Source organism: Alligator mississippiensis, chromosome 4, assembly GCF_030867095.1.
Source record: "Alligator mississippiensis isolate rAllMis1 chromosome 4, rAllMis1, whole genome shotgun sequence".
Taxonomy (NCBI): Eukaryota; Metazoa; Chordata; order Crocodylia; family Alligatoridae; genus Alligator; species Alligator mississippiensis.
The window spans coordinates 126,352,591-126,368,919 of record NC_081827.1 but is presented as its reverse complement, the minus strand read 5'-3'; the positions used below and the strand labels follow the sequence as shown (position 1 = coordinate 126,368,919).

The 16,329-nt window shown below is 38.9% G+C and overlaps 1 protein-coding gene across 2 annotated transcripts in view; it reads left to right on the top strand.

The window, feature by feature from the left end:
* Positions 1-14,024, top strand: part of ETNK1 (ethanolamine kinase 1) — a 49,213-nt gene extending 35,189 nt beyond the window's left edge. For both annotated transcript variants that reach the window (XM_019489477.2, XM_006269729.4), the window contains 3 exons: positions 5,328-5,488; positions 8,311-8,384; positions 9,610-14,024. In XM_019489477.2, the coding sequence (XP_019345022.1) occupies positions 5,328-5,488; positions 8,311-8,384; positions 9,610-9,682 (308 nt within the window). In that variant the 3' untranslated portion in view covers positions 9,683-14,024. The remainder of the gene's footprint in view (positions 1-5,327; positions 5,489-8,310; positions 8,385-9,609) is intronic.
* The last annotated feature ends 2,305 nt before the right edge of the window (positions 14,025-16,329 follow it).

The following is a 16,329-nucleotide window of genomic DNA, read 5'->3' as shown; positions in this document are numbered from 1 at the left end:
GTGTACTTGCTAAACCCCACATGTATTAACATCACTGAACTGAATATCTCAGGGGGGGGTGGGGGCTAATTATGTCCCTGATTTGCAGCTATGGTACGTTGGATGTGGGAATATTGACTTGGCCCCAATTGGACAAGAAATCTGGCAGAGCCGAAAATAAACCTAGAACTCCCAAGCGCTTGCCATCTGCCTTTAGCTTCATTTTTAAGCAGATTGAGGGAAGTAATTATTCCATTCTGTTCTGCACTGATGAGGCCACATCTGGAGTGCTGTGTCCAGTATTGGGCCGCCTACTATAGAAAGGATGTGGACAAGTTGGAGAGAGTCCAGTGGAGAACAAAGAAAATGGTCAGGGGCTGGCACACGTGACATCTGAGGGAACTGGGTTTATTTAGCTGGAGTGTTGCCCTGTGGGGTCAGGCCAACTCTCAGGATCTCAATTTTGCACTGTTAGACAGTAGGGCATAGTGTACAATTGCACAGGCACATACTCAAAAATCAATTGGGCGCATACACACACTGCCAATTCAGGCACATACACATCCAAAATTACCAGCCTTGGAAATGCACACCTATCACCAATTCAAGGACCTACACACACTATACAGACCAAAAGAAATTAAACCAGAATCAGTTACCGATACCTGCACACCCAATACACATACACGGATCACTAATTCGTATATCGTGCACACAGTGACATACGTGTATATCAGTTCACATACATACACACCACAACACCCAAGTTAGGAACTCACCTGTGTGTATGTGTAGGTGAGTGGTATGTATGTGCTTGGTGTACATGGGATACCTGGGGGAAGGTTAAGGTAAGAGAGAGTGAAAGTGTAGGGGGTGAAAGTTGCCGGGACTGGGATTGGGACTGGGATTAGAACCAGTAGACTAGAGAGAGCTGGGCTGAGGAGCTGAGGCTTGGGGTTACTTTAGTTTACTGCTGGTGGAGACTGAGATTAAAGTTGCCGGTGCTGGGATTAGAACCGGCAGACTGGAGGGAAGTTGAGGTAAGTTAAGGTTAATTGGTGTTAATTGAAAGCAGAAAGCCAGCAGAGCAAAAAAGCAATGCCAGGAAGAAGCCCAGAGGCTGGAGCCGGAGCAAGGAGGCTACAGGGGAGCCAAGAGGTACATGGAGAGAGGAAAACTAGGAGTGGGACAGGTCTGGAGAACACACAGAGAGAGAGAGAGAGCCTGAAAGCGAAGGCGGAGAGATAGGAATTGGAAAGAGGTGACAAGAGGCAAAAAGGTGGTGGGAACAGGGCTGAGAGTGGGGAGAGAGAGAGAGACTGGAATTTAAGATAGGGAAGGGACTGGAGTACAGTAAAACACAACCCAACTCAGGGTTACAAATGACAGTAGTTTTATAAAGGGGAGATGGTGACACGATATTTTATTGGTTCCTTTGCGTGCAGGCAGGCAGGGAGGCAGGCAGTGGCAGCAGGGGTTAAAGAGGGTTGGTGCAGGGGCTGAAGTCCAGGAGTCCAAAATGGAGGAGGAGATATATAGATGATATCTACCTATCCCAGGCTGCAAGGGGGTCCTTGATGGGCAGTCAGGGTCTCCTTCAGCTCGGTGGTGTCCAGAAGGGAGTTGCCGGCACGGCCTTTGGGGTGGATAGATGGTGTGATGTGGAGCTCGTGTGGTCCAGATGGAAATAACATTCCCAAGGAGTCAGTCTTCACTACGTCTTTTTATGGAGCAAACTACCTCTGATCTTCTATGGGGTGGGCCTGTCCAGGCAACGTCAGTCCTGTTCCAGAGGGGTCCAGGTATTCTTACTGAGCATGTGCAATGCGGCACAATAGTGGATTGCCTCACCTTTTGTTTCTTGAATGCTGAGGGTGGTTCCAAGGGCTGGGTCATTGGTCCAGGTATTGATGTTGATGGTTCGGTCATTCAGAAGGAGCTATTTTTAGACCTACTGCCATTGTCCCTCAAGCAACCTCATTCATCCCCATTCATTCAGGAACCAAGTTACATAGGAGGGGTAGTACGAGTCATAGGTTACACAACCGGGCATGGGGATAAGATGGAGGCTTGACATTACAAGATGGAAACTTGACATGACTTATGCTAACTTACATATATAGGCCTAAAACAGTAATCACACAATATAAAAGCAGTACAAACATAATAATTTTCACTTATAAAACAGTGGATATCTATATCAAAATAGCAGGGCACTTATCTGCAGAGGGAAGAGAAAAATAAAACTTACTACCTACATCTTAGCTTACTTATACTTATCTATAAAAGGGAGTAGAGAGGGAGATACAAAGTCAGAAATGGTTGGGAAAGGGGAGGGAATGCATTTTAAAAGAAAATAAAAGAAAAACTGGGGGTTTTGCTACAGAAGAGAAGACTGAGGGGGATTAGATAGCAGCCTTTACCTACTTGAAGTGGGTTCCAAAGAGGATGGAGCTAGATTGTTCTTAGTGGTGGCAGATGACAGAACAAGGAGCAATGGTCTCAAGTTGCAGCAGGGGAGGTTTAGGTTGGATATTAGGAAAAACTTTCTCACTAGGGGTGGGGTGAAGCATTGGAACAAGTTACATAAAGAGGTGGTGGAATCTCCATCCTTGGAAGTTTTTAAGTCCTGGCTAGACAGAGCCTTGTCTGGGATGATATAATTGGGGATGGCCCTGCTTTGAGCAAGGGGTTGGACTAGATGACCTCCTGAGGTCCCTTCCAACCCTAACTTTCTATGCTTCTATGATTAATCTTCCTTTCTCTCTAGAATTAAAAAAGAATAGTAAGAGTATTGTGATGTGCTGTCATTTTCCATTCTTCAGGGTGTAGGTGTGGCAGAGAATCATGTCTGTGTACTATGTGATATTCTCCACCTTCAAATAGCAGACTTGTGATTCCTTGCATAGTTATTTATGGAGACTTGATAGTGACTCAGTCTTGATATCCTTGTTAACCTAAGTCTAATGCCTTATTAACTTTTCTCTTGTAAATCTGCACATAAACTCGGTACCAAATTAAGTACATCTTAACTTGTTTTTTAAAGTTAAGTTTCCCAAAGGAAACTTTAAAAACCAAGGGGTGACCATACCTGCCCCATAAAAAAGTTTTTGGTCCTTTATGGTTCTTTGAATGCCCTTTGTCCTAAAAGCATAAATAAGGGCTTTTCTTTTTTTTCTTTTTTGTATGCCAGTTGTAGAGTTGCACTGATATATCGGTCCATATCATACCAATAAAAGGAAAATTAACATTGTCAGCAGTCGGCTTTTTTGGCCACTGTGGCTGATAATATCACTGATAAAGGCCGTGTGCGTGTACACAGTTGCAGCATGCACATGGCCTGGAATACAGCCCAGCAGCTTGGAGAGCAGCGTCCGGCCTGTAAGTCTGTGGTGGGGAGGGGGCATGTGTAGGGGGGGATAGATTGAGGCCCCCACAGTGAGGGAGGGAGTGGGGCTGGGACAGAGGCAGAGGTAGGCACTGCCCAGCCAGGATGGGGCACGGGATGGAGGTGCGGGCACCTCATCCAGGGGGTGGTAGGGGTAGCTCCTGCCACAGTGCACCCCGGTGGAGGCATGGGAGGCATGTGCCCCCCAGATTTGTGTGTGGGCTGCCTGCTGTGGGCCTGGGGCTGCGCCAGCTTCTTTCTACCAGGGAGCTGGGCTGTGTTGGCATGGCTAAAGTCCACCCCGTAGCCACCCTTCTCAGCACCAGCCCTCCTGCTGGGAAGAGGCCAGTGCAGCCCCCAGCCCGTAGCAGGCAGCTTGCCCTTGCCCCGTGCACAAATCCGGGGGGCATGTGCCCCCATGCCTACTACAGGGCTGCATGCAGCAGTGGGAGCCATTCCATCCCCCCAGCTCCACCAGTCAAGTCACCTGCAGCTCCATCCCCTGTCCCACCCCAGCTGGGCAGCCCCTGCCCACTCCCTCCCTCACTGCGGGGGCCTTGATCTGCCCCGCCCTGCCATGCCCCTTCACCCCCACAGACTTCCTGGCCAGATGTTGCTCTCCATGCTGTTAGGCTTCATATTGGCTATTGGATTGGTATCAGCTGATATGGCTGGTTAATAATTGGCCCTCGATATCTGCCAAAAAAATCTATATCAGTGCACCACTAGCCAGTTGCATCAAAAAACAATAGTAAAAATTCTGTGATACCAATTGCTGTGGTGTAGTAATGTTAAATGCACCAATTCTAGTCTACTTGGCATTGTTCCCCAAAGTAGAGATTTTTAAAGCTGTTATGTTAATTTTTCAAAATGTCTGGCAGTGTATATATGTATTTTGAGACCTATCCATGTTTGCTTTGTAGTACGTTGCATAGAGATATATGATGAGGACAGCCTTGTGCACTGCTGCTGCTCTCAGACAGTTCAGCCAAGGTTTTTGACAATTTGAGTGCTTTCAGATTTAACACGTGCTTGAAACATCAGAGTGTCTTCAGGCACCAACAGAGAGAGAGATGGCAAAAGATTTGTGCTAGATGAATAGATTGACAAAGGTCAAGAGCTTCTGAATTTAAAACATTCCTCTGATTTGAAAGGGCAGATTTGAATCCCAAATTGGAAAGGGGTTAAGTTATGATTCCATGCATGTACAGGACTACTTTTCTTTGGGCAGAATCTGATTCACAGGAGTCTGAGGAAATTTGATAGAGGAAGGCGCGATTGATGATTTCAGCAGATGTGGAGTTGAGGTAGAGACATTAGCATATAAAGAGAATTGTAGTGTGTAATGCAGGCAAATTTGCAGGCTTGTTTGTAGGCAAAAAATAAAACTTTGATCAAGGATGGTATAATTAGAAGCAAGTGAAACTTCCAGATGTTAGTAGAGTCAGTAGAAGAGGGGATTAGTTTATGGTGGTGTGGTACTGGACACACAGAAAATTCTTCTTTTGTCCATGATAAAATATACATATACATGAGTGTCTCATGTTTAGTAAGAAAAAATTCAGATAACATAACAGCGTTCTTTTCTTTTTTTTCTTTCTTTCACTAGAATTAAACAGGTTTTTGACTATTCCTCAGAAGGTTGTTGGTTTGTAATGCTTTAGTTCATGGGGCTTCTCCCATGTAGCTGGGAAAATGTACTGATGTTCATGTATATCAAAGTACAAAAGTACACATGTATGTTGGCTGTTGCCAAATACGCAAGTACCAAATCATTCACAATTGAGTTGCACTTTTTATTGATGTACCCATCAACATGAACATCTGGAATACTTCAGAGGAAATCATATATTATACAAATATGTAGATTTTTCTGGGAAACAAGCTTCTTAACGTCATACAGCCATCCAAAAACTTGATGGGAAGAAGGTCTTTTGTTTTGTTTTGTTTTTCTCTTTAGGGGTGAATGAGGTAGACTACAGCCTTTATCCCAGTAGGGAATTACAGGAGCAGTGGCTGAGATCTTACCTTGAAGCCTACAAGGAGTATAAAGGATTTGGCACAGATGTTACTGACAAGGAGGTTGAAGTGCTGTATGTTCAAGTAAATCAGTTTGCTTTGGTAAGTGTCTTTGGGTTACTAATCTGTACAATACCACACATTCCTCCTAGTTTGCAAGAGAGTACATTTGAGAGGTATAATTAAATATGGTAGCACCTAAACCATTCTGGTATGAGTGGTTTGCAACTAACTTAGCAACCCAGTGAGAGCTAAATTAAAGATGAACTCACAGCTGTTTTTTGTTATGGCTTTTTAACTTGAAAGGGTACTGCTTTTCCAGTCAGCTGGAGCACCTCGTACAGTCCCTCACAACTGTTTCCTGTGGCTCTGCATACCGATCCCCTGGCTAATTTGCAAACTTGTCTTTGCTGAGGGCTCAGGAATCTAAATCTACAAAGAATTTGGGCTCTAATATGCTTTTTCTGCAGTCTTTGTTCTTCCTTACTATAATGTATGGAGAAAACTGCAGTTCTCTTGCTATGCGGGTATTACTTAGCAGACAAGTGTCATCAAGTCAATATGGCCGTGACACATTCCTCCATCACAGGCAAGGGGAAGTAAGCCACATCTTTTGTCTTCATTGGCTAACAGAGAAAGGAATCAAGTAAGAGTCTCAGCATTCCTAAATCCTGGCTTTGATTAAATAGAAGAAATGCTGTCAGGATTTGAACTGATACCCGTGTATATGTAGTAATACATGTCTTGTTAGGTCTTACCGTAGATGAGTGCCCAAGTGTCAGAGTATTGTATAACATGCAGAATGATAAATATTCACCAGCAGATGGAATTTGCTAAATAGTATGAAGACCTAACTTGGCAGTACTGGACGTTTGATTTCAGACTGCTAACAGCACAGTAGTATTTTCTTCTATGAACATGTCCTGTACATTTATCACGGACTTCCTGAGTCCAAAATTCTAATGTAGAAGGTTACAGATTTTTTTTGAGTGTGTAGCATAAATATACACGGAACTAGGAAAGCAAAGTCCAAAATCACTATTCAGAACTTAGAGGGAGTAATACATTTTTTTTCCCTTCAGATATACATTGAAGACTACACAGAGGGCATGTCTGTCTTACTACACAGTAAAGAGGTGGAAGTCGGACCTTCTTAGAGTGCCCTTCCACCATCCTCCTTTCCTATCTATTCTCATTTGAAAAACTGTACCTTTTACGGTGCTGGAGCAGTGGTTGGGGAAGGGCTGACTTCCCAATGCCACTTGTTACAGCTTTATATCTTTGATATACCCAGTTTACCAAGCGCTAATCAGGTTTGATCCTGCTTTGCAGGAGATCACTATGAGGTATCGTGGCAGCTGTTCCTTGCCCAGATAAAATTTTTACAAAGGTAATGGTAAGATAGATTTATGCCCAGGAAGATATACATCTGGGCAGCAAGTATCGCCTTGTCAACTGTATCTGGAGAGAATTATTCAGTGCTCCTGCTGAATTCTTGGTGCAGATAGACTTGACTAAACTCCACAGTTTCCTCCAATCTTCTGGCAGTAAGCTAGTGAGGTTTGGTTTGCTTTTCAGGAAGATGGCCCACTAAACAAGCCCTTATTCTAGATAGTATTGCAGTAGTTGTTGCTTGTTTATTGTTAAGCCTTTTTACCAACTGTGGTAACTTCATTCAGCTGTCCACTTACTTACATTAGCTGCAAATCTACTTTTTTCTACTTTAAGTCAGTGGTTTGTTTCAAAATGTGTAGCATTGTTTCATGAGTTCTAAACTTTGGTTGTATTAATGCCTAACAGGATAGGGCTTTGTTTACAGAACTGCTGAAGATGCATCTTCAGACCACACACGTACAAATACTGTAAGCCACAGGAACTGGGGGCTTCTTTAATGTAGTTAAACTTAGTGCAGGGTTATATTAGGAAAAACAGGAACTAGAATTAATGAGAATTGATATAAAAACTCTAAACTGCTACTGATAAACATTGATCAAAACTGAAACAAATGATTCATGAGAGAGATGCAAATTTAATATGCCTGTGCTTTGAAATGTCTTTCAAGTGCTCACACTGTTCAGATCTATAAAGAGACTTGAGTAGAATACTCGAAGTGTATGAATGCTTTGGGAAACAACTTAGGTCATTATTGTAAGCACTTATTTACAAAACATAAATAGAAGTCTGAAGCATGATATGCAACATGGGTGGTCCAAAACACAAATGCATCTTTCACAAGGGGATTATCAAACTCAACTGCCATATATAAGGTTCCAAAATTTATTTAAAAAAAACCAAACAAAAAACAAAACAAAAACAAAAAAAAAAACCCAACAAAAAACCCCAACCACATTAACAATCATACAATTCATGTAATCCAAAGCTTCAATATGATACTGAACACATGTCTACAAATTTGTCTGCACTGGAAAAGGGAAGTAATGTCAGAAAAGATGTGAAACTTCTGTAGATGTTGAGTTTTAAATGGCGATGTTACAGATAATGTCTATCTAAATCTAGTGAGATTTTTATTTAGTTTTATTCTCGGTAATATAAAGTAAAGCATGTAAGAATCAAGGTAACACAATCAAACAAGTATGTAAATAAGTGATCCATTGCTACACATCCTTCACTTTTCATAAATGACCTGTAGCTCAGATTCTAGTACAATATTATTGAAAGAACTCTTTCTAGAAAAACTTTGATCCCAGACAAGGGATTATTTCTGTGAAGCTGACTACCATTATTGGCATTTGTAACACTTCTGGTATCTCTGCTTATAGAAGATTTGCCTGAACAAAATTTCTCTTTGTAAAACTATGACTTTTTGCTCTTGGTAATTGCAGAATTCTTCTGCAGACAAACAATGTTACCCATTACTTGAATGTTAAGCTTATTAATCCTTCACCAATATTTTTTCCCTTTAGGCTTCTCATTTCTTTTGGGGACTTTGGGCTTTAATTCAGGCCAAATATTCTACCATTGACTTTGATTTTCTAGGGTAAGTGACTATACTATCTAGAAATGATTAATCTATTTTCCTCTGGCAAATTGCTGACTATCAGAATTGCCCAAGTAAGTTTTATTTTAGTTCTGTTAACATTTTCAAGCAGGGGTTTTTTTTTGTTTTGTTTTGTTTTTAAGAAATGCCTGTACACACAATTTCTTATTTGTATAGTGAGATTCTTTCAAGGCAAACAGGATGCCCAGCTAAATTCCATTGACAAAAAATGTGAGAAGTTCACCCTGTGATGTCTTAAAACCTTTTTATTTTAAAACATGACCTATATCTTCTATGAAAATGTCAGAGTGCTTTATAGTAGTGTAAGGGTGTCACCATGATGATCCAGAAATTGAGAGGCAAGGATTTCTTAGGGTGATATCTTTTATTGGACCAACTGTGTAGCTGGAATAAAGTCAAACAAGCTTTTGAATGCAAGACATTTGTTTCCTGTGATCAGAGACCTGAGGAAGAATGTCTTGCATTTGAAAACTTCATAAATACTTCATAAATATTGATGGTTTAAGTTTCACAAACTGCGGTTTTAGATAGGCAAATTTCTGAATTGGAGTGGTAGTGTCGCAGAAGCTGAGTGACTTGGTCCCAGTGATATCGTGTCCATATTGGAGCCGGAAATGGCTCCCATTAGGTCTGAGACTTAAGAGTTATGTGCCCTGAGCAAGGGCTTCCTGACCTTCACGTGTCAAGGGGTGTTCCACTGACATAATCTAAATGCTTTCCTCAATGATCCTTCACAAGATTTAGTGCCTTACCCAGATAATGGCTGATGTTGTGGGGTTGAGGTTATAAAACATCAGTGTCCTTGCTTTCTGGAGGGAAAGACATTGTTTATTAAGACAAAAGTGTGTCTGTTCTGAAAACTTTTAGTTAAACTAAGATGCCACTTTAACACAAACATAAATTAGTAATCTGAGCCATGTGGTTACTAAACAGATAAACTGACTTCAGTGTTTTATTTTACTTGAACTTAGTGTTTGCAACTTGTTGAACTAGTGAATCAGGCTGTCATAAGATTCTCAAAATTGAAAGTTTTCTAGACAGTAACCACTAGATGGCACAATATGCTAAATAAATAAGCACCACTTCCTAGGACTTTAAAATAATGGGAAATTATCCAATGAGGTTGAGACTCTTGGCATAAACAGTTGGACTTTTTAAGAATTCTCAGGTCTTACTAACTCTTTCAATTTTACTTTTTGAATAGGTATGCAATAGTTCGTTTTAACCAGTATTTCAAAATGAAGCCAGAGGTCACAGCATTAAAACTTCCTGAGTAATGAAGAAGGAACTTAAAATGAAGAAGCAATCCTTGAGAATAACTACTTTTTTTTTTTTCTTCTGAGAACAGATACTGGAAAAAGCTAAACGTTTGTTAAAGTTCTATAATGTTCACTTGGTTGTTTTGCTTTACAAATGATGCCTCTAAAACAGTCTTTTAATGTTAAATCTAATGAAGAGCATACCTACTGCTGTTGATGTAAAATGGATTAGAAATTTGCTAAATCTATAAAAAAAAGTTTGTAGAGATGGCAAGGTAATCCTTTCTTTTGTAATTTAACAGGTTGTATGTGAATTATTTATTATGAGTTTAACATGATTCCATTGCTGCTTTCATCACTTTCTGTAAGAGTTGAGTGGAGACAGTGAAATTGTTCCAAAGGATTTGTTTTTAGCATTTATTTTATTAAAGTAACGTTAACTTATATTAAACTGTACATGGTCAGAAAACTTTTAATCTTTGAACTGTATACAAAAAATATGTGAATGGTAGTACACAGTAATTAGGGGAAGGAAGAGGAAGATAAAAAGCAGCTTTCCACATCATGGTACTTTTTTATAAAGAGGTTTCCCTGTCTGTTGTGATGGATAAATGCCAATATTTTGATTTCCCTCCCCCCTTCTGCTTAGTGTACTACTCTGTAGAACTGTGAAGGTTTTGTGACCCTCTGATTATTCAGGAATATGTACCATCGCACAGTGTCTAACAGGAAGTGTACCAAACTGACTAAGGTGGAAGGATTTCTTGTTTTGGTAAATGTACATGGTTTGGTTTTGTTTTGTTTTGTTTTTTAAAAGACCACTATTTTAACATCTCAAGTTGTTCCTTCCCATTAAAAATAGTTTTTCAAAACTGTTTGAACACTATGTTCTGGACTATGTGTATATTTTAACATACTGCAATAGCAGCCAACAGGATGGACTCTTGATCTAAAGCTTAGTGAATGGAAATCCTGTTGCACTTGGGAGCAAAACAATAATTGCCACTTAAGTTTACAATCTATATATCATTTAATCTTTCTTTTTTCACTTCTTTCTACCCTCTACTTCTGAGGGGGTTTTTTAATACTTAGTCAAGTAGTTGTAGATTCTATTACATGTTCTCGTTTTCCTACCAAATAATAACAGAGATTTTACTAGTACATTCTCACATTCAGAGAACTTTCTCCAAATGTATGAGGTTTGAACAAATGAGGCTTTGATCATAAAACTTTTTAAAGAGCTGCAATACCAAGAATGGTCTGAATTACAAAATATGAATTGAAAACATTTGCTTAGTAACACTGTGCAGGTGGAAAGGAAGCTTTAAATCTTAAATTCCTGTGCGGAGTTGAGCAGCCATCTAGACAACTCCAATTATTCCTCTGAAAACTTTGCATTTTGGTCACTTAAGTGCCCACATGTACAAAGTCTGAGTATGTGCAAACGCAAACTTACCTTAAGAGTAGATATGGGGAGCCTGATGCACAGACTCCAGCAAAGATATTTATTCAAATTGCTTTGTAGTACAGTGTCATTTACACACAAGCTTGACAAAAGCTTGGATTGTACCAGGATGCTTAAAGCAATCAATGTGGATGAAACACTTTCACTTTAAAAACAGTTGTGAATGTCATTCTGTTGTTTTACAAAAGCAAGTCATTTCTTAAGTTTTGTATTCAGTAGTGACTAGTCCCAATCTTGTATTTCCAACAATCACATTCTTAAAACAGCAACATAAATGGGTAAAAAAAAAATTGAGTGAGTAACATTTTTGTTAGTAATTATTATTAAAAAAAAAAAAGTTATTAGATTGGGCAGATTCTCTTGGTATAGTCCAATAGAACTGACTAGCTAAAACTCAAGTTACACTTTCCTTTTGTAGCATTAGGAAGGATGTTTCTAGAGCTCATGAAACTAGCAGGCAATGAGCAGTTTTTAATACTAGTATCCAAAGTAAAACCTTACTTCTCACTAAGAGCATGAATCTGACAATCTTGCATTTAGTATTCCACACTCTGCAAGGGGTGCTTCTAATTTCAGCACGACATGTCTTGGACTAAGATTCTGCTCAGTGTGGGAGTGTTTCAGCTCTCGATTTCAGAACTGTGGTAAAAGCAGTCCTTTTGGCCAGAGTGGCTGGTCTATTTCTTGTACTGTTCATATGTAGTATAGAAATAAGTGGAAGTGAAAATGTGGCAATGTTTTCAATTTTTTTTTTTACTCTGGGGAAATTAACTTAATAGAGCCTCGTCTCCCAGCTATTCTAAAGGTTCATCTTATACTTTAAAATCTATACAGGGCTGGCTGTTTGTTCCTAAAGACAGTGCAGTCTCTGTTAAGCTGAACTCCCTTGTCACATGCTAGTTGTATTTTGTTTTGGAATTGTGCTGTGTTTTTTGATGCTTGTTTTTACAGTGCAGGTAACCATGTTCTCCCATATTCGGCTTCATGTTTGGAGCTCAGCATTGGTTGTGCAGAGCTTCTAATTCCATTAAACTCTCTTTATGTAGAGCTCACAAATGAGAATATTAGCACCATAAGTTTTTTTTTGTTTGAAATAAATTTTAAAAGCACAAGGCTACTTTAAAGTTACAAGGCTAGGCTTGGCACTATAAGTAGAAGCTTGTTTTTTTTTATTCATATGCTAAAGGTACTGCTGTGCTCCAACTCCCATTCAAGACTAAAATGTGACAAGCTTGGAATTTCTGCATTAAGTTGCTCTTAAGAGTTGCTGTTAGGGAATGTTTCTCAGTTTTATTTGGTGCTGCTTGGACTTTCCTTCTCTGCTAGAAGATACTCTGCGAATTGGGGACAACCACACAGTCGTCAAAGAGTAAATGAGGACAGTTTTACAGTGTGCCCATTACATAGGCAAATCACTGCAGAGTGCATGTGCTTGTATGCTGTGGTAAATGACAGCTAGCCTCCTAAGTAGCCACCCTTCAGCTTTTGTGGGGTAAGAGCATATGCATAGGTAATTACAAAAATAGCTACAATGTAGATCCCCAGCCTTGTTTACCTGCCGGTAACTAGCTTTTATGCCCACAGCAGAGTCAGCTAGTAGCTAGGGCATTGTAGGTTTGCAAATAATTGGCCTGTAACTGCAACTGCCACAAGCTTTTAATCAACCATCTGAACACTCAAATAAGGAACATATATTTGTTTGCTGAAGTTCATTTTGAAAGTTCACTCTTTTTGTAATAATTTAAGGATATTTAAAGAAAAAAGAAAAAAATGAGCTCTAGAAACATCCCTGTGTAATTCTGGCTTTGACTAATCAAGAAGTTATTCTGTTGCCTTTGTTAAACTAAGGGCATGAATGCCTAAATTAATAACTCTCTTGCTGTAGTTTAAACCTATATTGTAAATATAAAGAGGGTTGTTAGCAATGGCATTCATGCATGAATAGCATCGTTCAGTAGACCTGTGGCCTGGTTGCTTTTGTAAAGCAGAATAGTGTGAATTTTTTTCTTCTGACATTTCTGTAATCAGACCTGGTTAATCTATGCCTGATTTACTAAAACATCTAAACATTAAAGACTTAAGTGATAACCGCTTTCACATGATTTTAAAACTTCATCTGTGATTCTTAATCTGCGTTTTAGGCATTATCAAACTGATTTTCATTAACCAGGTCTGACTGCATATGTACATACAACAGTGTAAATAACCATTTGTAAATTAGTGTGAATTGTTACTGTATCTTGCATTTATGGATTTGTGTATTGCATTGTACTCTCTCCTTCTTCTTTGTAGAAATTTTGATGTAAAGAAGATATCCAACCTTTGTGTGCTGACTTTTTTTGTTGATCTTGTTGTTAAATTGACCATATTCAAGGGATCTGTGTTGTGTGATAGTCAGATACACACCCTGTAACAAAACATATTAATTTTGTTATTAAGGCATCCACCATAGTTTTACTGCCTCTGCTGTCTGCTTTCCATTTGCTTTTTATGTTAACATCTGCTTTTTGGGAATAATGATTCTAAAAATAAAGGAATTAATACAGTAATATGCTTAAGAAAAATTATATTCTAGTAATAAGGCAAATTTAAAATGCTAATTAAAAGAAAACGTATTGCCCTTCAATATAGGGGAAATTGTTGAATCTCATTCACTCTAAATGGGAGCACTTGTAATTCCTCACATACATCATTGGCAGCTGGTCGCTTCTGAACAGAAATTTAAGTACCCTTTCTATAGAGTATTGTTCCTGTAGTAACGGAAGTGAGTTATGGTCTGTCAGAAAATTCCTAAACCAGCAGTTTCCAGTGTACATAAACTGTTGTCATAGAAGCATTAATTATTAACCCTGTAACTTTGTGAATGTTATAATAAAAGACCAAATCATTAAAATACTTCTGGCTGTCATTTTCCAGAACACTTAAACTACTAAATTTGTGTCCCACTTACGCTTGTCACAATTAGTATCCTCTATCAAATCCCATTCTGACCTATTAAGAGGAAAATATAGTACTATCTATACTACTAGTACTATACTGCTATAGTAATATCCAGCTTTTTCTCAGAATAAACTTTTCCTAGATCAGTAGTCAAATGGAAGAGTTAATTGGTCTGTCTTACCTATGAATTGAATAAAGTGACAGTTTAAAGTAGACCTTGTACTTCTGATGCCAAAACTTGCATTTTGTATGAAAGTACAACAGCATACAGCTATTTTTAAATGTTTACTGTAATATATTAACTGAATTCTGTCAGATGTCTCTTTAATGAAGTATTCTCCTGCCTAGGATTAGACCAGGTTTCTTAACCCCATAGCCATTCTTTCTTTCTTGTATAGAAGTTACAGCTATATTCCAAATAGTCATCCAACGTAGTATAAACAGTTATTAGGTTAGGAGGTCCCCCTGTTCTGAAAGTATTAACCTCAGAAACAAGTTGACAAATACTATGGCTCTATGCAATTACAATTACCTTTTTAACTTACTGTGGTATTGAGCCTCTTGTCATGGCTGTGATTAACAGACTTGTTGGAAAATAGCGGGGCACAGAGAAGGAAAAAGGATTTTGTTTTTAAATGTATTTGATCTTGGTTGTCAAGTTTATACAGATGATTATGTAACTCCTATTCTGTCAGAATCCATGTGCCAGACAAAACAAGTACTGATGCTTTTTAGAAGCGAGATATTTCATATTACCTAGGGTCCTGGAAAGCATTATTTAACTTTAAATGCTTTGGGGATCTAAAAACAAGTATCAAAAGGTATTTGTGGGGAGGAGGGATTCACAAATTACAAAGAAGGGGAAATAAGCCAGTTGAAGCTTTGGTCTGCCTTTTGATCTCACTGTACTTTTGCAGTTCACAGATTTTAATCAAATTCTAAAGGAGAAATTGCTCAGTGCTGAAGCTGAACTACTTTAAAAAGGAGGTTGACAGTTAACAGAAAAAACTCTATCCTTAGTCCCCTTCCACTAAAACAATTTTTTTTTTTTTTTTTTTTAATGGACATACTTGTTTAAATAGATCACCTTTTTCTTGCTAAAACCTTCACTTTGTACCCATGAGATTCCAGTCCCTTTCATTCTCACGGCACTTGCTTTGAGGGTGGTTGGGTGGGCTGACTCTTATCCATCAGTTTGGGCTCTCCAGTGCTGTTTTGGTATTTTGTTTTAATACATACCTTTCAAAAAGATGCATTTGAAACATTAAATACAAAACTGCTAGTTAGCAATTGGCTTCTTGTCCTCTTTCCCAAATGCAAGAGGTAATTCCAGTTGATGAACAGTAAAAACTTGATCACGTTTCCACATGGTGTTGTGCAATCTCGCAGCTGATCTTTTTCTGTACCTTTAGTGTCATAGGCTTAATACAGTTGGTATAGTTAGTTATGAAAAATGCAGCAAAGTCTGAGCTTGTTCTGGGACAATGTAGGTGTTCTTCTAGCAAACCACACAGCTGGAATGAGGGAGGTTCTCTGAGGTGGTAGAACCACACAAGTCCAGATGGCCCACAACAAAATGAGCCAACCTTTGTCGCCTACAGACCTGGAATGGAAAAGGAAAATGTGTAAATTGTTTGCACGTGCCAGTTGTGTGATACTGTTCTGCTGATGTGGTCAGACACTGGAAATTGCATTGTCTGACTTCAAGAGAATTTACCAAATGATCTGTTCAATTAAGTTTATTACTTTAACAAAAAACTGGCCAGTGACTGAAAATAAATTTTCTTAAAACTATCCTATATTTAAAAGTCTGTGCACAATTGGTTTGTTTGTATAAAAGCAAATAATTATTTGGCTTTTCAAAATCCCAACTGCTTTGGAATAGATAGATAGCTAGATAGCTTAATGATAGCTTCTTATTCAATGGCAAAAAGAGCTGATTGAAATGGGTTTAAACTGGCAGAGTGGTCTGAGTAGAAGACTGATCTACAGACGCTAGGTTTCTTATTTAGGATGTTACACTGACTCCCCTGTGGCCTTTAGAAGTGGTTTAACCTCTACGTTCCAGTTTTTCTATCTTACAGACATTTTAATTTAGAAACTTCTCAGGGATGCTGTGACCATTATGGTTTGCATGTATTAGGAAAATGAAAAGCACTAAGTTCTGGCTTTATCGCATTGGAATCAAAAGTTGGGGAAAAGCATCAAAGGACATATGAACCACTTTAAATCTAATTTTTAATCTTTTTAAGGTCCTACT